Below are 26956 nucleotides of genomic sequence, written 5' to 3' on the forward strand. Positions count from 1 at the left end.
TGTTTAATTGATTCTTTTTCCTCCGCATCATGACAGCTCATACAATAGTCATTATACTTCGCGCCAATAGTTTTTGCAAAATCGCCTATCAGGCAGCGACCCGTTATAGCAGATATCAGGAGTGATATCTGACGTCTCGAGAACATTAGCATATCTAGTGTGCGGTTTAAGTTGAAATGGGGCCATATTTGCTTGGTGTCGTTACAGCCCTTGCAATTCTCCCATCGAACATTTGCCATCATAACAGCATGAGCTTGCAGGTAGCCAGGGGCATACCAACAGATTCTAGTTCCCCTGGAATATGTAAGGTAGTTCCTAGCCTTGCTAACTCATCTGCTTTACAGTTCCCCGGTATGTTCCTATGGCCAGGCACCCATATTAGGTGAATATTGTACTGCTCAGCCATCTCATTGAGAGATTTGCGGCAGTCGATGGCCGTTTTCGAGTTGAGGAACACAGAGTCCAAGGATTTTATTGCAGGTTGACTGTCTGAGTATATATTAATGCCAATATTTGTTGGAACATTACTTCTCAGCCAATTCGCCACCTCTCTTATTGCTAATATTTCAGCCTGAAAAACACTACAGTGATTAGGTAATCTTTTCGCTATTCGAATTTCCAGATCTTTAGAATATACTCCGAACCCCACTTGTCCATTCAATTTGGAGCCATCAGTATAGAAATCTATATATCTTTTATTCCCCGGGGTCTGTGTACACCACGCCTCACTGTTGGGAATTAGAGTTTCAAACTTTTTGTCGAAAAGTGGTTTTGCCAGGGTATAATCCACTACGTTAGGCACATCTGGCATTATTTTGAGGACCGAACTATGACCGTACATTTTTTCCGACCACAGCGATAGCTCGCGCAACCGCACAGCCGTTGTTGCAGCCGACTGTTTGGCCAAAATGTCTAAAGGCAATAGATGTAGCATGACATTAAGGGAGTCTGTTCCTGTCTGACTAAATGCGCCTGAGATACATAAGCTCGCCATACGCTGAACTTTATCTAAACAAGTCGGTTTCTGAAGTGCCGGCCACCAGACTACAACACCATATAGCATTATAGGTCTAACTACTGCAGTGTATAGCCAATGCACAATTTTTGGTTTTAGTCCCCACTTTTTCCCTATTGCCTTTTTGCACGAGTACAAAGCTACCGTGGCTTTTCTCGCCCTCTCTTCAATATTAAGCCTAAAATTCAGCTTCCTGTCCAAAATAACGCCAAGGTATTTTGCACACTCACCAAAGGGAATTTCAGTACCCCCTAAGGAAATGGGCCTAACCGTGGGAGTTTTACGATCTTTGCAGTACATGACTAGTTCTGTCTTTGCTGGATTTACACCAAGACCATTATCTTTCGCCCATTTCTCAGTCATCCGGAGAGCTCTCTGTATAATATCTCTGATTGTGGATGGGAATTTTCCCCTGACTGCTAGCGCCACATCATCTGCGTATGCCACCACTTTTATCCTTTCTTTTTCTAGGGAAACCAGAAGGTTGTTTATAGCAACATTCCAAAGAAGAGGTGATAGAACTCCTCCTTGGGGAGTGCCTCTGTTCACATACCTTTGTATGTTTGCTTGCCCTAGTGTGGCTGAAATACGTCTCTTTATTAGAAGTTCGTCTAACAGCCTAAGTATACCTGGATCAACATTCAGAGTTGCCAGTCCATTTAATATCGAGCTCGGATGGACATTATTGAACGCCCCTTCGATGTCTAGAAACGCCACGATTGTGTATTCTTTGACAGATAGTGAGCTTTCAATAAAGTTGACTAGTTCATGCAATGCGGTCTCAGTAGACCTGCCCTTCGAGTATGCATGCTGTCGTTTCGAGAGCAAACTTGAATCCACGCTAGTTCTAAGATACACTAGTTCTAAGATACATGTCTATCATCCTCTCCAGGGTCTTAAGTAGGAATGAGGATAAGCTGATTGGTCGGAAATCCTTCGCACTCGAGTGAGAGGCTTTTCCTGCTTTAGGTATGAAGACGACTTTTGTTTCCCTCCACTTTTCTGGAATATATGCTAAGTTTACACATCGTTTATATATCACCGTCAACCAGGGGATAACTCTTTCAGCCACTGCCTGTAACTCCGCCGGAGTAATTCCATCAGGTCCGGGGGATTTGAATGGTCCAAAGCTATTTAAAGCCCATTTTATTCTAGATTCCGACACAATTTCCTCGATAGGAAATGATCGCTGAGCCTCTGTTACACCGCCGGAACATGGTTCAACCGTCTGATTTCCAGGGAAGTGTGTGTCCAAAAGTACCTCCAACGTCTCCTCACTGGACGTTGTCCAATTTCCCTCCGATGTTTTAATGAAACCTGGAGCGGTGTTAGTGGATGCTAGTACCTTCCGTAGTCTGGAAGCCTCTGACGTATTCTCAATACTGCTACAGTAATCATCCCAAGAGTTTTGTTGAGACCTTCTCAGTTCTCGTTTATATTCTCTCAGATTCATCTTGTAAGTGTCCCAATCCTCCGGAGCTCTTGTGGACTTTGCTTTGTTAAAGAGCTTCCTGCAGGATTTCCTCATATTACTTAACTCCGTAGTCCACCATGGCGGCCGATTTTTTCCCCTTGGCTTTCCTCTAGGGCAAGCAGCTTTCAGTGAAATGTTGAAGGCCTTAGTAATCCGCTCCACTGCGTGTTCGATATCTTGCACAGTGCTCATATTTGTCTCCGGCATTTCCGGTATCATCGAATTGAACGATTCCCTATACCTATTCCAATCAGCTTTCCTAACATTTGGCGGAAATATGGTCTTTGAAGTACGAACAGCCAATCTGAAACTGATGTAGCGATGATCTGAGAAGCTATGTTCCCTCAAAACTTGCCACTCAGATATCTTATCATTCAGTTCCGGAGAGGTCAACGTTACGTCCAAAACCTCTTGTCTGTTCCTGGTGACGAAGGTTGGTGCATCTCCCTTATTGCAAACTACCAGGTTAGTACGCAAAATAAACTCTATTAGCGACTCTCCCCTTGCATTAGTATCACTACTTCCCCAAATACTATGATGTGCATTTGCATCGCATCCCATAATGAGTTTTGTCTTTGTTTTTAGTGACTCCTCAACTAAGGTCTTAACGGCACAGGGTGGCATCTCCCTATCATGTCCCATGTAGACCGAAGATACCCAATATTTGCATGTGGATATCTCTAGACTGGCTACGACAGTGTCTGCATTGCTCAATGAAGGAAGCAGAAACAAGTTTAGTTCGTTTTTAGCAATTATACATGCTCGATTTATATCGGTACCGGTATTATGCAAAAGTTTGAAACCCGGAGTGCTTAATTCACAGATCTTGTTCTTATATATGTATGGTTCTTGAATAAGAACTATATCTATGTCTCCTTTCATCAGGAGAACTTTTAAGGCAGCACAAGCGGCCTTACAATGGTGAAGATTTATCTGGAGGAACCGTAGAACCATCCAAATTTTCAACCACCGTCACATCAGCCGCTTCAATTGAGTCATCAAGGGCTTCCTCTTCACAGATCTCGGTGACTCTCGCAACAATCCGCGTTTCAGTTTTGGTGAGGCTTGAGCCTGTAGAAACTTCCCGCATATGATTTTCGACATAGTCTGTAGGTTTTATGTCTCCTTCGGCTTCGCTAGGAGATTTTTCCACTGCTGACTCTACCGGAGGCTTGTCCGTTTCGGAATCCTTTGGCTGATCGCTTTTGTATACCTTCATATGGATATCATGAAAGCCATAACTTACGCGTCCTTGGGTCTGGGCTAGATGTGGCAGCGACTCTATGTTTAATATAAACACCGCATGTCGTCTTGGTCCATCCACCTCATCCAAACGACCAACCTTCCAATCGGCGGTTGGGAGATCTGGGTTACATTCTTTTAGTCTCTCTAGTATTGACTCAGGATCAGGAGGGTTTGCCGGTATCCATGCATGTGCTCTAGGTTTAGCCGGTATGTCTTTTTTATCGACTAACTCCAAAGCGGCTCCTTCCCAAACTTCACCAATTAGCATCAATGCAGCTTTAAAGCAATCCATAGACCTCTGGTCTGCAAAAGCTATTAACTTATATCGTCCTTGATACCATCCAGCATCTTGCCGTCGAGGACTTGGTCCGGGAAACTTTTTTCGCACCTCTGAGTAGACACCAGACATCGCGTTCTCAATTTCCCCCCATTTTTGCCTTGGAATCATACCGTCCAATGCTCCTTTATTAATAATAGCCATCACAAGGCTGTCTTTTGCAACTGAGGCAAACGATCTTTGATCCCGTTTAGAGGATGGCAGCTCATCCGGTGATCGTTCCCTTTTTCCAGCTTCAAGAACTCCTTGAGCCCATTTTAAGGAATCGCTTTGCTTAGCCGACAACGTGCTTGGGTCGACTGATCCTAATTTCTTTAGGATAAACAAAGCATTTCTTCGTTCCTTGAATCTCTTTCGAGAGGGATTGCCTCCTTTTGATGTCGTCACCTTAGAAAAGGTTCGACTTGCCAAAGTGTCACCGCCAGTCGACCCGTCTACAGGTCGACTAATTGGGCCTGACTCTTGGTCGATGCCCAAATTTATAACTTCAGTCGTTACCCGTCCACTGGGCCCTGAAGTTAGCAACCCAGTGGATGACTTTGAATTTCGCTGCATGGTGGTTTATTATTTCCACCACACGTGAAATTCGTAATAAGTACTTATTACGATGAAATACTCCGCTATTAGAAAACACGTCCGTTCAGTTCGACGGCTTCTGTAACACATATATATATATATATATATATATATATATATATATATATATATATATATATATATATATATATATATATATATATATATATATATATATATATATATATATATATATATATATATATATATATATATATATATATATATATATATATATATATATATATATATATATATATATATATATATATATATATATATATATATATATATATATATATATATATATATATATATATATATATATATATATATATATATATATATATATATATATATATATATATATATATATATATATATATATATATATATATTTGGTAAAGTAGAAAAATAAGCTATTGAAAAACTTTATCAAATAAATATTACAAATGTTCCACATGTTTTCTACAGAAGTTTTTGGGACCCCTTAAAGATGTATCTTCGCTTTTGTCATAAATCCACAGATATTGAGTTTTGCTGTTTCAACTAACGAATGTTTGTACATTCGCCGTTTTTTCAGCAGACAAAAACTGCTGTTTTAGCAAACTTTTTTGCCGGTACTTTTCGCGCTGAAATTTTCGTCGTTACTTTTTTAAAATAGCTTCATTTTAAGCAGAAAATTTACTTCATAGATACACACGTTCTTTGTCGTTGAGGTTTCGTCAAGATTTAAATTAAATATGTTTGTTTTCATGTGTAATTTTGATTATTTCAGGAAAAGTAATCACGAAAATAAAATGATTTTCAACTCGAAAACCGAACATAGTACCCAACTTTAGTTGAGATTATTTTTTTGTAATATTATAAAATTTCAAATGATTTATCACAATCGAAACATTCATAAAAATTCATAGAATGTTTCGATTATATAGTTGAATTCATCTTTGAATTTGAGCCAAAATTTTATGATTCTAGTATGTACATAGAAACTAATTATGTCCGAAGAAAAGTTTTGTTTTTGTTTAGAAATAGTTTTTAATTTTATTGAAATATATATTTGGTTTTAGTCTGGAATGAAAAAACTATAGATGTTTTTATTTGAGTTTTATTTAACTTTAACCTAACCTTTTGTCAAAAAATTGGAAGACAAAATCTTTAAGTCAACAAACTATTAAAAATGTAATCAATCAATTTTTTAATCAAACTTAAAACACAGTCAGTCAAGAAAGTAATAGAAAATAGATTTCTTTTATGCCCAATTAATAAAGTATATAAATTAAATAAAAAAGTAACATAAAGAACTGTTGTTTAGTTTTAATTCATAAACTCGAATGGAAGGAGATTCTCTTTACATTACACATATTTAATAAAAATCTTTACCAAATAGAATTTTTCATTCTCTTCAACAATTTCGATTGTTTGCTCGACCAAATCCAATGATACATCACGCACCGGTATGGGATTGTTCAAATAACCGTCGGTAAAATGTCGGACTCCTAGCACTTGTCATTACGGGTTGTTTATCGGGTTGAATTTTGATCGAAGTCCGTTTCTGGCTTTCATGGTAGAATCTAGCAAATGGTCCATAGAGGAAAACTTGAAATCTTGTATAACTTCGCCCAAAAACACTGTTGGAACACATGGCATATATCAAAATGTAGGTAATGACTTCCACTTTGATGTGCCATAAGAAGAATTTTGAACGAAGCAAATGGCCCATAGTGGAAAACTTGCAATGGTTATCATGCCCGCCTTGCATACAGAAGGTCGTGGGTTCGATTCCTGCTTCGACCGAACACCAAAAAGTTTTTCAGTGGTGGATTATCCCACCTCAGTAATGCTGGTGACATTTCTGAGGGTTTCAAAGCTTCTCTAAGTGGTTTCACTGCAATGTGGAACGCCGTTCGGACTCGGCTTTAAAAAGGAGGTCCTTGTCATTGAGCTTAACATGGAATTGGGCAGCACTCAGTGATAAGAGAGAAGTTCACCAATGTGATATCACAATGGACTGAATAGTCTAAGTGAGCCTGATACATCGGGCTGCCACCTAACCTAACAACACTGGTGGAACTCATGACATATATCAAATAGAAGGTTATGACTTCCACTTTGAGTTGCCATAAGCAGAATTTTGCACGAAGTCCGTTTCTGGATTCCATGGTAGAATCTAGCAAATGGCCCATAGTGGAAAACTTGGAATCCAGGATAACTTCGTCCAAAAACACTATTGGAACTCACGGCATACATCAAAATGTAGGTAAAGACTTCCACTTTGAGTTGCCATAAGCAGAATTTTGAACGAAGTCCGTTTCTGGCTTCCATGGTAGAATCTAGCAAATGGTCCACAGTGGAAAACTTGGAATGCAGAATACCTTCGTCCAAAAACACTGTTAAAACTCATGACATACATCAATATGTAGGTAATGACTTCCACTTTGATGTGCCATAAGCAGAATTTTGAACGAAGGGCGTTTCTGGCTTCCATGGTAGAATCTAGCAAATGGCCCATAGCGGAAAACTTGGAATCCAGGATATCTTCGTCCAAAAACACTGTTGGAACACATGGCATACATCCAAATGTAGGCAATGAGTTCCACTTTGAAGTGCCAGAAGCAGAATTTTGATCGAAGTTCGTTCCTGGATTCCATGGTAGAATCTAGCAAATGGCACATAGTGGAAAACTTGGAATCCAGAATACCTTCGTCCAAAAACACTGTTAAAACTCATGACATACATCAATATGTAGGTAATGACTTCCACTGTGATGTGCCATAAGCAGAATTTTGAACGAAGGGCGTTTCGGGCTTCCATGGTAGAATCTAGCAAATGGCCCATAGTGGAAAACTTGGAATCCAGGATCTTCGTCCAAAAACACTGTTGGAACACATGGCGTACATCCAAATGTAGGCAATGACTTCCACTTTGAAGTGCCATAAGCAGAATTTTGAACGAAGTTCGTTCCTGGATTCCATGGTAGAATCTAGCAAATGGCACATAGTGGAAAACTTGGAATCTTGGATAACTTCGTCCAAAAACACTGTTGGAACTCATGGCATACATCAATATGTAGGTAATGACTTCCACTTTGGTGTACCATAAGCAGAATTTTGAACGAAGTCCGATCCTGGCTTCCATGGTACAATCTAGCAAATGGTCCATAGTGGAAAACTTTGAATCCAGGATAACTTCGTCCAAAAACACTGTTGGAACTCATAACATACATCAAAATGTAGGTAATGACTTCCACTTTGATGTGCCATAAGCAGAATTTTGAACGAAGTCCGTTTCTGGCTTCCATGGTAGAATCTAGCAAATGACCCATAGTGGAAAACTTGGAATCCAGGATATCTTCGCCCAAAAACACTGCTGGAACTCATAACATACATCAAAATGTATGTAATGACTTCCACTTTAATGTGCCATAAGCAGAATTTTGAACGAAGTCCGTTTCTGGCTTCCATGGTAGAATCGAGCAAATGGTCCATAGTGGAAAACTTGGAATCCATAATACCTTCGTCCAAAAACACTGTTAAAACTCATGACATACATCAATATGTAGGTAATGACTTCCACTTTGAAGTGCCATAAGCAGAATTTTGAACGAAGGCCGTTTCTGGCTTCCATGGTAGAATCTAGCAAATGGCCCATAGCGGAAAACTTGGAATCTAGGATATCTTCGTCCAAAAACACTGTTGGAACACATGGCACACATCCAAATGTAGGCAATGACTTCCACTTTGAAGTGCCATAAGCAGAATTTTGAACGAAGTTCGTTCCTGGATTCCATGGTAGAATCTAGCAAATGGCCCATAGCGGAAAACTTGGAATCTAGGATATCTTCGTCCAAAAACACTGTTGGAACACATGGCATACATCCAAATGTAGGCAATGATTTCCACTTTGAAGTGCCATAAGCAGAATTTTGAACGAAGTCCGTTTCTGGCTTCCATGGTAGAATCTAGCAAATGGCCCATAGTGGAAAGCTTGGAATCCAGGATAACTTCGCCCAAAAACACTGTTGGAGCTCATGGCATACATCAAAACGTAGGCAATGACTTCCACTTTGGTGTACCATTAGCGGAATTTTGAACGAAGCTTTTATTGTGGCCTCAGAATCGAAATTGTTGCTTGTGGTTGTCCTCTTGTTTTACGAGGAAAGGGTGCTCACACCGTTTTAAATCATAGTTTCAAAAATTTGTGGTAGCAATACGTTCATATCTATACAACAATATTTTTTTTAAACATATATTTATTCAATATATTCACTAAATTTGTGGTCATATTTTTTTTTCAGAACTTTTGTGGCCACCACAGTTGATAATTTCCGTACTATTTGTATTTTATATGATTTTTACAATTCTGTGTCACCCTGTTATTTCGGTGTTTATTGTTTTTTAAAAAGTTATCTTCGTCGGTATATTCACGCAAGTAAATTTCATTGAGAATTCTGTCTGTCCGTTTTATATTAATTCAGTTTTTGTCGGTTATGTGTCATCCTGTTATCGAAAGTTAGCGTAGTCGCTAATTTTACCTACGTGAAGATAGCGACGTCGCTAACTTTCGATAACAGGGTTATCGAAAAAATAACAGGGTGACACAGAGACGACAAAAACTGAATTAATATAACACGGACAGACAGAATATTTAATGAAATTTATGTATTTCCGTGCTTAAAAACAACAATTTATACACAGAATATCGTAGAGAACACCTTTACCTTCAATTTGGTGTACCACATGTGCCTGTTCAATGTTATTTAGCTTGGTTATTATTGTGTACTGGTGGTCAGGACACTATTTCCCATGTGGAGTCCAGGAATGGACTTCGTACACAAAAGTGACAACGGATATTGATAGAGGGTATAAATACCTACAATTTGGTATACCACATGTATCTGGAAAACGCCCAGTGTAGAACAAAAATTCCAGAAACTGTTGGACGCACTGGTGGTCAGGACAGTATTTCCAGCGCTGAGGCCAGGAATGGACTTCGTACACAAAAGTGACAACGGAACTTAGTAGAGGACATCAATACCTACAATCTGGTATACCACATGTATCTGGGAAACGCCGAGTGTAGAACAAAATTTTCCAGAAACTGTTGGACGCACTGGTGGTCAGGACAGTATTTCCAGCGCTGAGGCCATGAATGGACTTCGTACACAAAAATGACAACGGAACTTTGTAGAGGACATCAATACCTACAATTTGGTATACCACATGTATCAGGGAAACGCCGAGTGCAGAAAAAAATTTTCCAGAAACTGTTGAACGCACTGGTGGTCAGGACAGCATTTCCAGCGCTGAGGCCAGGAATGGACTTCGTACACAAAAGTGACAACGGATATTGATAGAGGACATTAATACCTACAATTTGGTATACCACATGTATCTGGGAAACGCCGAGTGTAGAACAAAATTTTCCAGCAACTGTTGGACGCACTGTTGGTCAGGACACTATTTCCAGCGCTGACGCCAGGAATGGACTTCGAACACAAAAATGACAACGGAACTTTGTAGAGGACATCAATACCTACAATTTGGTATACCACATGTATCTGGGAAACGCCGAGTGTATAACAAAATTTTCCAGAAACTGTTGGACGCACTGGTGGTCAGACAGTATTTCCAGCGCTGAGGCCAGGAATGGACTTCGTACACAAAAATGACAACGGAGCATGGTAGAGGACATCAATTCCTGGCCTCAGCGCTGGAAATACTGTCCTGACCACCAGTGCGTCCAACAGTTTCTGGAAAATTTTGTTCTACATTCGGCGTTTCCCAGATACATGTGGTATACCAAATTGTAGGTATTGATGTCCTCTACCAAGTTCCGTTGTCATTTTTGTGTACGAAGTCCATTCCTGGACTCCACATAGGAAATAGTGTCCTGACCACCAGTGCGTCCAACAGTTTCTGGAAAATTTTGTTCTACACTTGGCGTTTCCCAGATACATGTGGTATACCAAATTGTAGGTATTGTTGCCCTATATCAATATCCGTTCTCACTTTTGTGTACGAAGTCCATTCCTGGCCTCAGCGCTGGAAATACTGTCCTGACCACCAGTGCGTCCAACAGTTTCCGGAAAATTTTGTTCTACACTCGGCGTTTCCCAGATACATGTGGTATACCAAACTGTAGGTAGTGATGTCCTCTACCAACTCACTTTTGTGTACGAAGTCCATTCCTGTACTCCACATAGGAAATAGTGTCCTGACCACCAGTACCCAGTAATAACCAAGCTAAATAACATTGAACAGGCACATGTGGTACACCAAATTGAAGGTAAAGGTGTTCTCTACGATATTCTGTGTATAAATTGTTGTTTTTAAGCACGGAAATACATAAATTTCATTAAATATTCTGTCTGTCCGTCTTATATTAATTCACTTTTTGTCGTCTCTGTGTCCCTGTTATTTTTTTCGATAACCCTGTTATCGAAATTTAGCGACGTCGCTATCTTCACGCAGGTGCTATCTTCACGCAGGTCTATAGGACCAGTGTTGCCAACTCCCCAAGGCCAAAAAGCACCAAAAAAATATTATAAATTCTAACATACCACCTTCCACCACAAAATCGAAAATTAAATGCTCTACTACTAAAAAAAAAAAAAAAAAAACTTCTGAAGATGTATTATAGAACTTTTGTGAATTGAATTTCAAGAAGTTAAGGTGGGTATTAAGATCGAGTTTAGCCGCTAAAATATAAAATAGTCATTTTTGCACAATTACTTTTCTTTAATAAATTATTTTAAGGAATACAAACTTTGTGAAAATTTGCTTTTGGCTATTCCCCATCAAGTTATAATCAAATTTGCAGCAAATTTGCATAATTTTATGCCCATTTTTACTGAGACAGTTTTCACTTTAGCGGCAAAACTCAAACTTAGTACTCACCATTATGAACCGCTATTCAAGTATACACCTTGATCAGTTTTAATGCTTTCGTCCAATTCATTTTGATCAGTGATGTTTTTCAACTTTCAAAATATTAATATATGGAATGAGTCTATTGCTTATTTCAGTTGTGCGTGCTTTTGTGAATTTAATACAAACGTTTTTAATGACATCTTTACCAAATTCAAAAATTCGACACTCATCGCTCTACTTTCCTACAGAATACCCTAAATAACAATATTAATTAAAAAATAATCAATACCAACTTCATAACAATCAAATTCTATATTTGGCAATAAATTTGAGTTTCTTCGGCTCTTGAAAGTCTAGTCAAAATTTTTATATCAATTAAACTTAATACTGTTCAAAATAAAAAAAGCACCAAAAGCACTAAATGAAAATGCTAGAAAGCACCAAGTTGGTGCTTTTTTTGAAAAGGCACTAAAAATGCAATTTGGTGCTTTTTAGAAATCAAAAAGCACTAAATTTGGTGCTAAAAGCAGCAAATTGGCAACACTGTATAGGACAGAGTATAATTATTTAGGACAGTGTTGTCATGTTATTCTGGAACCTTACCCCCAAATTATAAGAAAAAACCCCTAAGTTCTAGATTTGTATCAAAACCCCCAAAAAATGTTAGGAATTTAAATAGGAAAAAATGGTTTTCCAAATTTTGAGAAAAAAATCATGTATAGATACACATGTACATAATATGCTAAAAACCAGGTAAAACTGAATAATTCAATGTATAACTTAATTTAATTAAAAATATATAAGTGAAAATTCGGTTTATAAAGAAACAAAAAATAAATAAATAACTAAAAATAAAATTCGGTAAATATATACCAAGGAAAATAATGCTAGCATTACTTGCTTAAATTTAGGAACTTAGGTTGACTTCCCCATTTTTTTTTTCAAATGCATGACGGAATTTTACCGAATTTGGTTGAGTATTGTTTTACTTTATGAGGTGAAAGATATTTTTACCTCAAAAACAACCAAATAAAAGTTACAAAAAACCCACACTGCATGAGGGGCATTGTTGTCAGGCGACAACACGTATAGGTAAGTAATATGTTCAGTTTTTAAGCTGAAAACCAGCTTGTTTTCACAATTTTGTCAAAATTTTACTATAGAAAATTTTGGCAAAACTTTATGCATATTGAAATTTTTTTCAAAATATTATTTCTATACAAAATTTTCCCAAAATTTTATTTTTATGGATTTTTTCTCGAAATTTTATTTCTATAGAATTTTTATCGAAATTTTATTTCTATAAAAAAATTTCTCAAAAATTTTTTTATAGTAACTTTTTCCAAAATTTTATTTTTATATAAACTTTTGCCTTTTTATTTCTATAGAGATTTTAATCTCTACCAAAACATCTCTACCAAACAATCCTACTAATCTACCAAACAGAAAAAAATTACTAATTCTGGTAGAACTCTACAAACTGTAGCAACCGTGGTGGTAATACAAATTTATTTTCTACTTTATATACGTTGCATTTTCATATGTTTTAAAATAATAAAGCACATGGAACCATGTTTGTATTGTAAATTTTGTTTAAATTTAACGAAAAATATTGTAGGGAAAATTTTTTGGGAATGTAGGGGAATGTAGGGAACTTGTTTTGATCTTGTAGGGTAAACCGAAAATTTTCCCTGTCAACACTGACTGTAGCTCCTAACATCAAACATTTCCGTTCAGATTGAGACAAAGCACCCGTAAACATGTACCCCTTATTTTTTCTTAAATATGGAAATGCGGTTTATCTCCCACACCTATATTTGTAAAATTACCCCTCAAATACTTATGTTTACTAATTCAGTAGGGGTGGTTTATTGAATGATATAGTCGGAACTAAAAAGATGAATTGAAAACTTTATAACTTTTGAACTAATTGTGATATCATTATGATGAAATTTTTCCGATAACACTAAACCCTTATTCGTATCAAAAAGTCCCAAAAAGGACGTATTTTTTCCAACTTGCGTATTTTTTACTGCAATCGGAGCTTTGTCTTCTGAGAATTTTTTTAGAAAAAAAAAAATGATAGAAAATTACGATTTTGGTGTGGGAAGAAGTCATATACTACTTGACAGACGTTTATTAACATTGTCGAGCAAAAGCGATATTTAATTTTCTTTTTATACTTACATACATTAAGCCTGAATTGTTACTTAGTAATATATGCTGAAAATTAGTACAATAAATAAGAATACTACTACTGCTATAATATATATGTTACTACTTGATCAAAATGGTCGACATAAATTTTAAATGCTACGACAGAACGAATATTTGTAGCTTTTTCGAAAAAAATTGGCCAAAATTGCTATGTTTTTTAAATTCAAAATTGTGTAGTCTTCAACTTGTTACAATGCATGCAAATACAATTGCAAAATAACTACTAGAACTACTTACTCTGTAGTAAACTCTCTAAATAAAAAGTTTAAAACATTTATTTATTTTTTTCAATATATTTTAGTTACAACAAAATTTGATTATGTTTCATTTTATTATGAAATCGGCATTGTGCAGAAAATGTTAATTTTATGATTATTTCTGCTGTGAAGATGCGTCAAGCAGCTCCGCACGAAAGAGAGTGGTTTGAACTCGACGCAAGTTGTCCACAAGATTTTAGTTCAGTAAAAACTTCTGTAAAAAATCCAGGCTCCGCGTTGATCTTAAGCATTTTGGTACTTAATCTGTTAACAATTAACAGGCATCTGAAATAAATTGAATAACAATAAATATTTATAATTAAAGTACATTATTAATTTAAATATTGACTTTCTTATGTTTTATAAGAGTGTGACAAGTTGTATAAAATTTCTTTATATATCTTATTATCTTTAATATTTTTTTAGTTAGTGGCTGCTATTAACTTAATATCAAAATACGTGTGGCAGCAAACACGGAATGGTGCAAGCAACCTCACGCTGGAAGAGAAGATTATCAAATTATGAAAAATAGAAACTCTATGTCAAACCAAACTAATGCTTTCACAACAGTACTCACAAGTCCAGTTTTTGTACATGAAGTAATAACTGAAGTGAAAGATGTTCATACTATATTTTTGTGTGTGCATGTGTTTTTTTAATTGCCTATCATAGGGCCAAAAATCGATTACTGGTCATGCTGCAGAAAACAATATAGATTCCTCCGAAAACAATATAGAATATTTAAAATCGTAAAAAAGAACATCTGCATACCACATTTTTTTTTTAAACAAAAACTTTGTAGATCTAAATTTTCGATACCATATCACATCCGTCAAATGTGTTGGGGGCTATATATAAAGGTTTGTCCCAAATACATACATTTAAATATCACTCGATCTGGACAGAATTTGATAGACTTCTACAAAATCTATAGACTCAAAATTTAAGTCGGCTAATGCACTAGGGTGGAATTTTTCAATATTAGTAAAACAATATGGGAAACATTTAAATCTGAAGCAATGTTAAGGAAACTTCGCAAAAGTTTATTTATGATTTATAGCTCGATATATATGTATTAGAAGTTTAGGAAAATTAGAGTCATTTTTACAATTTTTCGACTAAGCAGTGGCGATTTTACAAGGAAAATGTTGGTATTTTGACCATTTTTGTCGAAATCAGAAATACATATATATGGGAGCTATATCTAAATCTGAACCGATTTCAACAAAATTTGGCACCCATAGCTACAATGCTAATTCTACTCCCTGTGCAAAATTTCAACTAAATCGGAGCAAGAAATTGGTCTCTGTGGTCATATGAGTGTAAATCGGGCGAACGATATATATGGGAGCTATATCTAAATCTGAACCGATTTCAACAAAATTTGGCACGCATAGCTACAATGCCAATTCTACTCCCTGTGCAAAATTCCAACTAAATCGGAGCAAGAAATTGGCCTCTGTGGTCATATGAGTGTAAATCGGGCGAACGATATATATGGGAGCTATATCTAAATCTGAACCGATTTAAACAAAATTTGGCACGCATAGCTATAATGCTAATTCTACTCGCTGTGCAAAATTTCAACTAAATCGGAGCAAAAAATTGGCCTCTGTGGTCATATGAGTGTAAATCCGGCGAACGATATATATGGGAGCTATATCTAAATCTGAACCGATTTCAACCAAATTTAGCACGCATAGCTACAATGCTAATTCTACTCCCTGTGCAAAATTTCAACTAAATCGGAGCAAAAAATTGGCCTCTGTGGTCATATGAGTGTAAATCGGGCGAACGAGCTATATCTAAATCTGAACCGATTTCAATAAAATTTGGCACACTTGACTACACTACTAATTGTACTCCTAGTGCAAAATTTCAATTAAATCGGAGCAAAAAATTGGCCTCTGTGCTCATATGAGTGTAAATCGGGCGAACGATATATATGGGAGCTATATCTAAATCTGAACCGATTTCAATAAAATTTGGCACACTTGACTACACTACTAATTGTACTCCTAGTGCAAAATTCCAAATTGGGGTAAAACTCTGGCTTCTGGGGCCATATAAGACCATATCGGGCGAAATATATGGGAGTTATATCTAAAGGTAGGTACTATGTTTATTGGCACGAAAAAAAGTCCCTAAATCATTCTTTCGCGTTGAAAAATGAGAGTGTTGACAATAGATTTCGAAGGAAGAAAACAGCCATTTTGGAAATATTTCGCGTTTATTTCTCCGAAATTTAATTGACAACATCGCCAAACGTCATAAAATTATTACAAATGTATACACAGCAGCTAAATCGGAGCAAGAAATTGGCCTCTGTGGTCATATGAGTGTAAATCGGGCGAACGATATATATGGGAGCTATATCTAAATCTGAACCGATTTAAACAAAATTTGGCACGCATAGCTATAATGCTAATTCTACTCGCTGTGCAAAATTTCAACTAAATCGGAGCAAAAAATTGGCCTCTGTGGTCATATGAGTGTAAATCCGGCGAACGATATATATGGGAGCTATATCTAAATCTGAACCGATTTCAACCAAATTTAGCACGCATAGCTACAATGCTAATTCTACTCCCTGTGCAAAATTTCAACTAAATCGGAGCAAAAAATTGGCCTCTGTGGTCATATGAGTGTAAATCGGGCGAACGAGCTATATCTAAATCTGAACCGATTTCAATAAAATTTGGCACACTTGACTACACTACTAATTGTACTCCTAGTGCAAAATTTCAATTAAATCGGAGCAAAAAATTGGCCTCTGTGCTCATATGAGTGTAAATCGGGCGAACGATATATATGGGAGCTATATCTAAATCTGAACCGATTTCAATAAAATTTGGCACACTTGACTACACTACTAATTGTACTCCTAGTGCAAAATTCCAAATTGGGGTAAAACTCTGGCTTCTGGGGCCATATAAGACCATATCGGGCGAAATATATGGGAGTTATATCTAAAGGTAGGTACTATGTTTATTGGCACGAAAAAAAGTCCCTAAATCATTCTTTCGCGTTGAAAAATGAGAGTGTTGACAATAGATTTCGAAGGAAGAAAACAGCCATTTTGGAAATATTTCGCGTTTATTTCTCCGAAATTTAATTGACAACATCGCCAAACGTCATAAAATTATTACAAATGTATACACAGCAGCTGATTAGATTGTTTACACACACGCATTCATGATAATTGTTTTGAAAAGTTTTTTTCTACCAGTTTTTAAATTGTTTTGCAACCAAACCTCACACAGCACTGGACACTAATAATTGTTAAGAATAAAACGCCAGCCGCTCTACTTCTGGTGTCTTACCACATTCGGCAACAGCTTTAACGACATGTGGTACATTGTCGTCTTCTTCAGCTTTTCCAAATGGATACCGTCAATTTGTAACGCCCATCTAACAAACATATAATTCCGGTGTTATGCTAACTTTTACATCATGCGCAGCAATGGACTCATTCATCAACAAACTTATTTCGTTCGTGTCCACAATATCTACACAATTGCATTGCAATACCAACGGACAAGAGTGTACCTATGCCCATGCTGTTGCCGCCTCACTAGCAATGGGGTGATCAGTTAAAACACGTACACCATACAATAGCTATAGTCAAAGTGAAACTTTTTGTTCAATCACCATAAGCCTATAACTCACGTTCAAGGGTAGTTCCTAAGCAAAAGTCACTTTTCCCGACTTATATTTCGCAAGATAATGGATAATTTTATAACTATTTCAGTCACGTTATAAAATTCAACCAGTGTTTTGAATCGACAAAATGCAAGATATATGCATAATTAATTTTTGCATTTTATTTTTGGAACATAGCAATTTATTCTTGTGATTCCATTCGTAGCTACCATAGTACTGCAACATCAATCGCACTGCCTTCTTTATAATTACGATGCACGGCCAGCATTTGTGTTTATTATCCCTACACCCAGTAAAAAGAAACGATTGTAAAATGAAATTCACTAAATAAAACTTTATTTTGTTAACACTTTTCTATAAATTTCATGTTATGTACATTATTTCTATTCTATCATGTAGTAGGGAGCGGCTAGATGGTGGCTTTATTACGAAAACACCACTCCAAGTTATTTTTATTTTGTCAACCGATCTTATTGCATTTTTAAATAACGGTTAGGTTAGGTTAGGTTAAAGTGGCAGCCCGATTAAATTTCAGGCTCACTTAGACTATTCAGTCCATTGTGATACCACATTTAACTAAAAGTACCTATTACATATGGGCACTTCTAGTCTTAACCACTGAACCTTCTCTATTATTTACTTTTGTGGAACCAACCAGATTGCTCCAAAAACATTAACAATTTATTTATTCTGAGAATTGGTTGATAGTTTTGCTGCAAGTAGAGGATGCCGATGAGGAATGTGGTAATTCCGAGACGTGCGTCCATCCAACCATCTTGCAGTCTATAGGGCTTTGCCCAAATAAATTTCACAAACATTATTTTCCTCTGTTGGTTAAGCTACACTTGTAGTTTAGTCAATGCATGGTTTTAAGCTGAAATCAAAAAACAACAACAATAATTAAAGAAAAAAAAATCAACAATAACAAAACAAAACGCATGAAAAAAAAGGGAGCACGCTCAAAAATAAACCCAGCCAACTGCACTCAAATCGATGATTTGACGGTGGCAAAGGAAAAGAGTTATGTTTGTACGAATTTATTTCGGCATAAGCCGGCTATCATGTAAAACCTTTTTTCGGAAGGTTCATGTGTGGTTCATTGTTGGGTTTAATGAACTGCCTGAATTTATTCTGATAATTCGTTGATAGTTTTGCTGCAAGTAGAGAATGCTGACGAGGAATGTGGTAATTCCGAAACGTGCGTCCATCCAACCATCTTGCAGTCTATAGGGCTTTGCCCAAATAAATTTACAAACATTATTTTCCTCTGTTGGTTAAGCTACACTTGTAGTTTAGTCAATGCATGGTTTTAAGCTGAAATCAAGAACAACAATAATGAAATACAATTTTGACAAAATTTTCTATAGAAATACAATTTTGACAAAATTTTCTATAGAAATAAAATTTTGACAAAATTTTCTATAGACAAAAAATTTTGGAAAAATTTTCTATAGAAATAAAATTTTGACAGAATTTTCTATATGTTATAAATAAAATGTTGACGAAATTTTCTATAGAAATAAAATGTTGACAAATTTTTTTATAGAAATAAAATGTTGACAAAATTTTCTATAGAATAAAATGTTGACAAAGTTTTCTATAGAGATAAAATTTTGGAAAAATTTTCTATAGAAATAAAATTTTGATAAAATTTGACAAATTATTGAATCAGCGATTTTCGTGATTGAACCAAAAAAAAAAATTTGTTTAGGTTACGTATAGACATGCCTAGAACCATTAAATGGCTATACAAACCATGAACATTGTTTTCGTGACCATTTAATTTTTTAACTTTTTGGCAAAATTTTATAAAAACATTGAACAGGTACACACGATTTTCATTTTGCGCGCCAGTCGTGTGTTGATTGTTGCTTGGAATGGACGGAGAATACGGAATTACTGTGTTTTGAGTTAATTTATTTATTCAGAAGTGGCACGTGGTTTTATGTGAATACAAAAAAGGAAAGTGGAATTGAAAAAAAAATTACCTGTTTTTTGTTCTGCATGTCGTATAACACTAGCCAACAACCATTTTGTGAATTGTTTCTAGCATATTTTTTCTTATTGATTATGACCTACTAAACACGAAAATGATTTGTAAAAAATTTTCTGTCGATTGGTTTTCGAGATATAATTTTTTATTTTTTTTTTTAATTTTTGGAGGTACACCTACAATTTTGAGCATATCTTTCGTTTTCTTTGACCTAGCAATGGGGTGATCAGTTAAAACACGTACACCATACAATAGTTATAGTCAAAGTGAAACTTTTTGTTCAATCACCATAAGCCTATAACTCACGTTCAAGGGTAGTTCCTAAGCAAAAGTCACTTTTCCCGACTTATATTTCGCAAGATAATGGATAATTTTATAACTATTTCAGTCACGTTATAAAATTCAACCAGTGTTTTGAATCGATAAAATGCAAGATATATGCATAATTAATTTTTGCATTTTATTTTTGGAACATAGCAATTTATTCTTGTGATTCCATTCGTAGCTACCATAGTACTGCAACATCAATCGCACTGCCTTCTTTATAATTACGATGCACGGCCAGCATTTGTGTTTATTATCCCTACACCCAGTAAAAAGAAACGATTGTAAAATGAAATTCACTAAATAAAACTTTATTTTGTTAACACTTTTCTATAAATTTCATGTTATGTACATTATTTCTATTCTATCATGTAGTAGGAAGCGGCTAGATGGTGGCTTTATTACGAAAACACCACTCCAAGTTATTTTTATTTTGTCAACCGATCTTATTGCATTTTTAAATAACGGTTAGGTTAGGTTAGGTTAAAGTGGCAGCCCGATTAAATTTCAGGCTCACTTAGACTATTCAGTCCATTGTGATACCACATTTAACTAAAAGTACCTATTACATATGGGCACTTCTAGTCTTAACCACTGAACCTTCTCTATTATTTACTTTTGTGGAACCAACCAGATTGCTCCAAAAACATTAACAATTTATTTATTCTGAGAATTGGTTGATAGTTTTGCTGCAAGTAGAGGATGCCGATGAGGAATGTGGTAATTCCGAGACGTGCGTCCATCCAACCATCTTGCAGTCTATAGGGCTTTGCCCAAATAAATTTCACAAACATTATTTTCCTCTGTTGGTTAAGCTACACTTGTAGTTTAGTCAATGCATGGTTTTAAGCTGAAATCAAAAAACAACAACAATAATTAAAGAAAAAAAAATCAACAATAACAAAACAAAACGCATGAAAAAAAGGGAGCACGCTCAAAAATAAACCCAGCCAACTGCACTCAAATCGATGATTTGACGGTGGCAAAGGAAAAGAGTTATGTTTGTACGAATTTATTTCGGCATAAGCCGGCTATCATGTAAAACCTTTTTTCGGAAGGTTCATGTGTGGTTCATTGTTGGGTTTAATGAACTGCCTGAATTTATTCTGATAATTCGTTGATAGTTTTGCTGCAAGTAGAGAATGCTGACGAGGAATGTGGTAATTCCGAAACGTGCGTCCATCCAACCATCTTGCAGTCTATAGGGCTTTGCCCAAATAAATTTGACAAACATTATTTTCCTCTGTTGGTTAAGCTACACTTGTAGTTTAGTCACTGCATGGTTTTAAGCTGAAATCAAGAACAACAATAATGAAATACAATTTTGACAAAATTTTCTATAGAAATAAAATTTTGACAAAATTTTCTATAGAAATAAAATTTTGACAAAATTTTCTATAGACAAAAAATTTTGGAAAAATTTTCTATAGAAATAAAATTTTGACAGAATTTTCTATATGTTACAAATAAAATGTTGACGAAATTTTCTATAGAAATAAAATGTTGACAAATTTTTTTATAGAAATAAAATGTTGACAAAATTTTCTATAGAATAAAATGTTGACAAAGTTTTCTATAGAGATAAAATTTTGGAAAAATTTTCTATAGAAATAAAATTTTGATAAAATTTGACAAATTATTGAATCAGCGATTTTCGTGATTGAACCAAAAAAAATTTTTGTTTAGTTTACGTATAGACATGCCTAGAACCATTAAATGGCTATACAAACCATGAACATTGTTTTCGTGACCATTTAATTTTTTAACTTTTTGGCAAAATTTTATAAAAACATTGAACAGGTACACACGATTTTCATTTTGCGCGCCAGTCGTGTGTTGATTGTTGCTTGGAATGGACGGAGAATACGGAATTACTGTGTTTTGAGTTAATTTATTTATTCAGAAGTGGCACGTGGTTTTATGTGAATACAAAAAAGGAAAGTGGAATTGAAAAAAAAAATTACCTGTTTTTTGTTCTGCATGTCGTATAACACTAGCCAACAACCATTTTGTGAATTGTTTCTAGCATATTTTTTCTTATTGATTATGACTTACTAAACACGAAAATGATTTGTAAAAAATTTTCTGTCGATTGGTTTTCGAGATATAATTTTTTATTTTTTTTTTTAATTTTTGGAGGTACACCTACAATTTTGAGCATATCTTTCGTTTTCTTTGACCTAGCAATGGGGTGATCAGTTAAAACACGTACACCATACAATAGTTATAGTCAAAGTGAAACTTTTTGTTCAATCACCATAAGCCTATAACTCACGTTCAAGGGTAGTTCCTAAGCAAAAGTCACTTTTCCCGACTTATATTTCGCAAGATAATGGATAATTTTATAACTATTTCAGTCACGTTATAAAATTCAACCAGTGTTTTGAATCGATAAAATGCAAGATATATGCATAATTAATTTTTGCATTTTATTTTTGGAACATAGCAATTTATTCTTGTGATTCCATTCGTAGCTACCATAGTACTGCAACATCAATCGCACTGCCTTCTTTATAATTACGATGCACGGCCAGCATTTGGGTTTATTATCCCTACACCCAGTAAAAAGAAACGATTGTAAAATGAAATTCACTAAATAAAACTTTATTTTGTTAACACTTTTCTATAAATTTCATGTTATGTACATTATTTCTATTCTATCATGTAGTAGGAAGCGGCTAGATGGTGGCTTTATTACGAAAACACCACTCCAAGTTATTTTTATTTTGTCAACCGATCTTATTGCATTTTTAAATAACGGTTAGGTTAGGTTAGGTTAAAGTGGCAGCCCGATTAAATTTCAGGCTCACTTAGACTATTCAGTCCATTGTGATACCACATTTAACTAAAAGTACCTATTACATATGGGCACTTCTAGTCTTAACCACTGAACCTTCTCTATTATTTACTTTTGTGGAACCAACCAGATTGCTCCAAAACATTAACAATTTATTTATTCTGAGAATTGGTTGATAGTTTTGCTGCAAGTAGAGGATGCCGATGAGGAATGTGGTAATTCCGAGACGTGCGTCCATCCAACCATCTTGCAGTCTATAGGGCTTTGCCCAAATAAATTTCACAAACATTATTTTCCTCTGTTGGTTAAGCTACACTTGTAGTTTAGTCAATGCATGGTTTTAAGCTGAAATCAAAAAACAACAACAATAATTAAAGAAAAAAAAATCAACAATAACAAAACAAAACGCATGAAAAAAAGGGAGCACGCTCAAAAATAAACCCAGCCAACTGCACTCAAATCGATGATTTGACGGTGGCAAAGGAAAAGAGTTATGTTTGTACGAATTTATTTCGGCATAAGCCGGCTATCATGTAAAACCTTTTTTCGGAAGGTTCATGTGTGGTTCATTGTTGGGTTTAATGAACTGCCTGAATTTATTCTGAGAATTGGTTGATAGTTTTGCTGCAAGTAGAGGATGCCGATGAGGAATGTGGTAATTCCGAGACGTGCGTCCATCCAACCATCTTGCAGTCTATAGGGCTTTGCCCAAATAAATTTGACAAACATTATTTTCCTCTGTTGGTTAAGCTACACTTGTAGTTTAGTCAATGCATGGTTTTAAGCTGAAATCAAGAACAACAATAATGAAATACAATTTTGACAAAATTTTCTATAGAAATAAAATTTTGACAAAATTTTCTATAGAAATAAAATTTTGACAAAATTTTCTATAGACAAAAAATTTTGGAAAAATTTTCTATAGAAATAAAATTTTGACAGAATTTTCTATATGTTACAAATAAAATGTTGACGAAATTTTCTATAGAAATAAAATGTTGACAAATTTTTTTATAGAAATAAAATGTTGACAAAATTTTCTATAGAATAAAATGTTGACAAAGTTTTCTATAGAGATAAAATTTTGGAAAAATTTTCTATAGAAATAAAATTTTGATAAAATTTGACAAATTATTGAATCAGCGATTTTCGTGATTGAACCAAAAAAAATTTTTGTTTAGTTTACGTATAGACATGCCTAGAACCATTAAATGGCTATACAAACCATGAACATTGTTTTCGTGACCATTTAATTTTTTAACTTTTTGGCAAAATTTTATAAAAACACTGAACAGGTACACACGATTTTCATTTTGCGCGCCAGTCGTGTGTTGATTGTTGCTTGGAATGGACGGAGAATACGGAATTACTGTGTTTTGAGTTAATTTATTTATTCAGAAGTGGCACGTGGTTTTATGTGAATACAAAAAAGGAAAGTGGAATTGAAAAAAAAATTACCTGTTTTTTGTTCTGCATGTCGTATAACACTAGCCAACAACCATTTTGTGAATTGTTTCTAGCATATTTTTTCTTATTGATTATGACTTACTAAACACGAAAATGATTTGTAAAAAATTTTCTGTCGATTGGTTTTCGAGATATAATTTTTTATTTTTTTTTTTTAATTTTTGGAGGTACACCTACAATTTTGAGCATATCTTTCGTTTTCTTTGACCTAGCAATGGGGTGATCAGTTAAAACACGTACACCATACAATAGTTATAGTCAAAGTGAAACTTTTTGTTCAATCACCATAAGCCTATAACTCACGTTCAAGGGTAGTTCCTAAGCAAAAGTCACTTTTCCCGACTTATATTTCGCAAGATAATGGATAATTTTATAACTATTTCAGTCACGTTATAAAATTCAACCAGTGTTTTGAATCGATAAAATGCAAGATATATGCATAATTAATTTTTGCATTTTATTTTTGGAACATAGCAATTTATTCTTGTGATTCCATTCGTAGCTACCATAGTACTGCAACATCAATCGCACTGCCTTCTTTATAATTACGATGCACGGCCAGCATTTGTGTTTATTATCCCTACACCCAGTAAAAAGAAACGATTGTAAAATGAAATTCACTAAATAAAACTTTATTTTGTTAACACTTTTCTATAAATTTCATGTTATGTACATTATTTCTATTCTATCATGTAGTAGGAAGCGGCTAGATGGTGGCTTTATTACGAAAACACCACTCCAAGTTATTTTTATTTTGTCAACCGATCTTATTGCATTTTTAAATAACGGTTAGGTTAGGTTAGGTTAAAGTGGCAGCCCGATTAAATTTCAGGCTCACTTAGACTATTCAGTCCATTGTGATACCACATTTAACTAAAAGTACCTATTACATATGGGCACTTCTAGTCTTAACCACTGAACCTTCTCTATTATTTACTTTTGTGGAACCAACCAGATTGCTCCAAAACATTAACAATTTATTTATTCTGAGAATTGGTTGATAGTTTTGCTGCAAGTAGAGGATGCCGATGAGGAATGTGGTAATTCCGAGACGTGCGTCCATCCAACCATCTTGCAGTCTATAGGGCTTTGCCCAAATAAATTTCACAAACATTATTTTCCTCTGTTGGTTAAGCTACACTTGTAGTTTAGTCAATGCATGGTTTTAAGCTGAAATCAAAAAACAATATATAGAAATAAAATTTTGACAGAATTTTCTATATGTTACAAATAAAATGTTGACGAAATTTTCTATAGAAATAAAATGTTGACAAATTTTTTTATAGAAATAAAATGTTGACAAAATTTTCTATAGAATAAAATGTTGACAAAGTTTTCTATAGAGATAAAATTTTGGAAAAATTTTCTATAGAAATAAAATTTTGATAAAATTTGACAAATTATTGAATCAGCGATTTTCGTGATTGAACCAAAAAAAATTTTTGTTTAGTTTACGTATAGACATGCCTAGAACCATTAAATGGCTATACAAACCATGAACATTGTTTTCGTGACCATTTAATTTTTTAACTTTTTGGCAAAATTTTATAAAAACATTGAACAGGTACACACGATTTTCATTTTGCGCGCCAGTCGTGTGTTGATTGTTGCTTGGAATGGACGGAGAATACGGAATTACTGTGTTTTGAGTTAATTTATTTATTCAGAAGTGGCACGTGGTTTTATGTGAATTCAAAAAAGGAAAGTGGAATTGAAAAAAAAATTACCTGTTTTTTGTTCTGCATGTCGTATAACACTAGCCAACAACCATTTTGTGAATTGTTTCTAGCATATTTTTTCTTATTGATTATGACTTACTAAACACGAAAATGATTTGTAAAAAATTTTCTGTCGATTGGTTTTCGAGATATAATTTTTTATTTTTTTTTTTTTAATTTTTGGAGGTACACCTACAATTTTGAGCATATCTTTCGTTTTCTTTGACCTAGCAATGGGGTGATCAGTTAAAACACGTACACCATACAATAGTTATAGTCAAAGTGAAACTTTTTGTTCAATCACCATAAGCCTATAACTCACGTTCAAGGGTAGTTCCTAAGCAAAAGTCACTTTTCCCGACTTATATTTCGCAAGATAATGGATAATTTTATAACTATTTCAGTCACGTTATAAAATTCAACCAGTGTTTTGAATCGATAAAATGCAAGATATATGCATAATTAATTTTTGCATTTTATTTTTGGAACATAGCAATTTATTCTTGTGATTCCATTCGTAGCTACCATAGTACTGCAACATCAATCGCACTGCCTTCTTTATAATTACGATGCACGGCCAGCATTTGTGTTTATTATCCCTACACCCAGTAAAAAGAAACGATTGTAAAATGAAATTCACTAAATAAAACTTTATTTTGTTAACACTTTTCTATAAATTTCATGTTATGTACATTATTTCTATTCTATCATGTAGTAGGAAGCGGCTAGATGGTGGCTTTATTACGAAAACACCACTCCAAGTTATTTTTATTTTGTCAACCGATCTTATTGCATTTTTAAATAACGGTTAGGTTAGGTTAGGTTAAAGTGGCAGCCCGATTAAATTTCAGGCTCACTTAGACTATTCAGTCCATTGTGATACCACATTTAACTAAAAGTACCTATTACATATGGGCACTTCTAGTCTTAACCACTGAACCTTCTCTATTATTTACTTTTGTGGAACCAACCAGATTGCTCCAAAACATTAACAATTTATT

General features: G+C 34.8%; 1 protein-coding gene across 1 annotated transcript in view; it reads right to left on the reverse strand.

Moving 5' to 3' along the window:
• Positions 1 to 14009: 14009 nt before the first annotated feature.
• Positions 14010 to 26956, reverse strand: part of Cdk5alpha (Cdk5 activator-like protein) — a 173657-nt gene continuing 160710 nt past the window's right edge. The window contains exon 3 of the mRNA XM_075295835.1: positions 14010 to 14278. Within this exon, the coding sequence (XP_075151950.1) occupies positions 14131 to 14278 (148 nt within the window). The 3' untranslated portion in view covers positions 14010 to 14130. The remainder of the gene's footprint in view (positions 14279 to 26956) is intronic.

Source organism: Haematobia irritans, chromosome 2 (assembly GCF_050003625.1).
Source record: "Haematobia irritans isolate KBUSLIRL chromosome 2, ASM5000362v1, whole genome shotgun sequence".
NCBI classification, from domain to species: Eukaryota; Metazoa; Arthropoda; class Insecta; order Diptera; family Muscidae; genus Haematobia; species Haematobia irritans.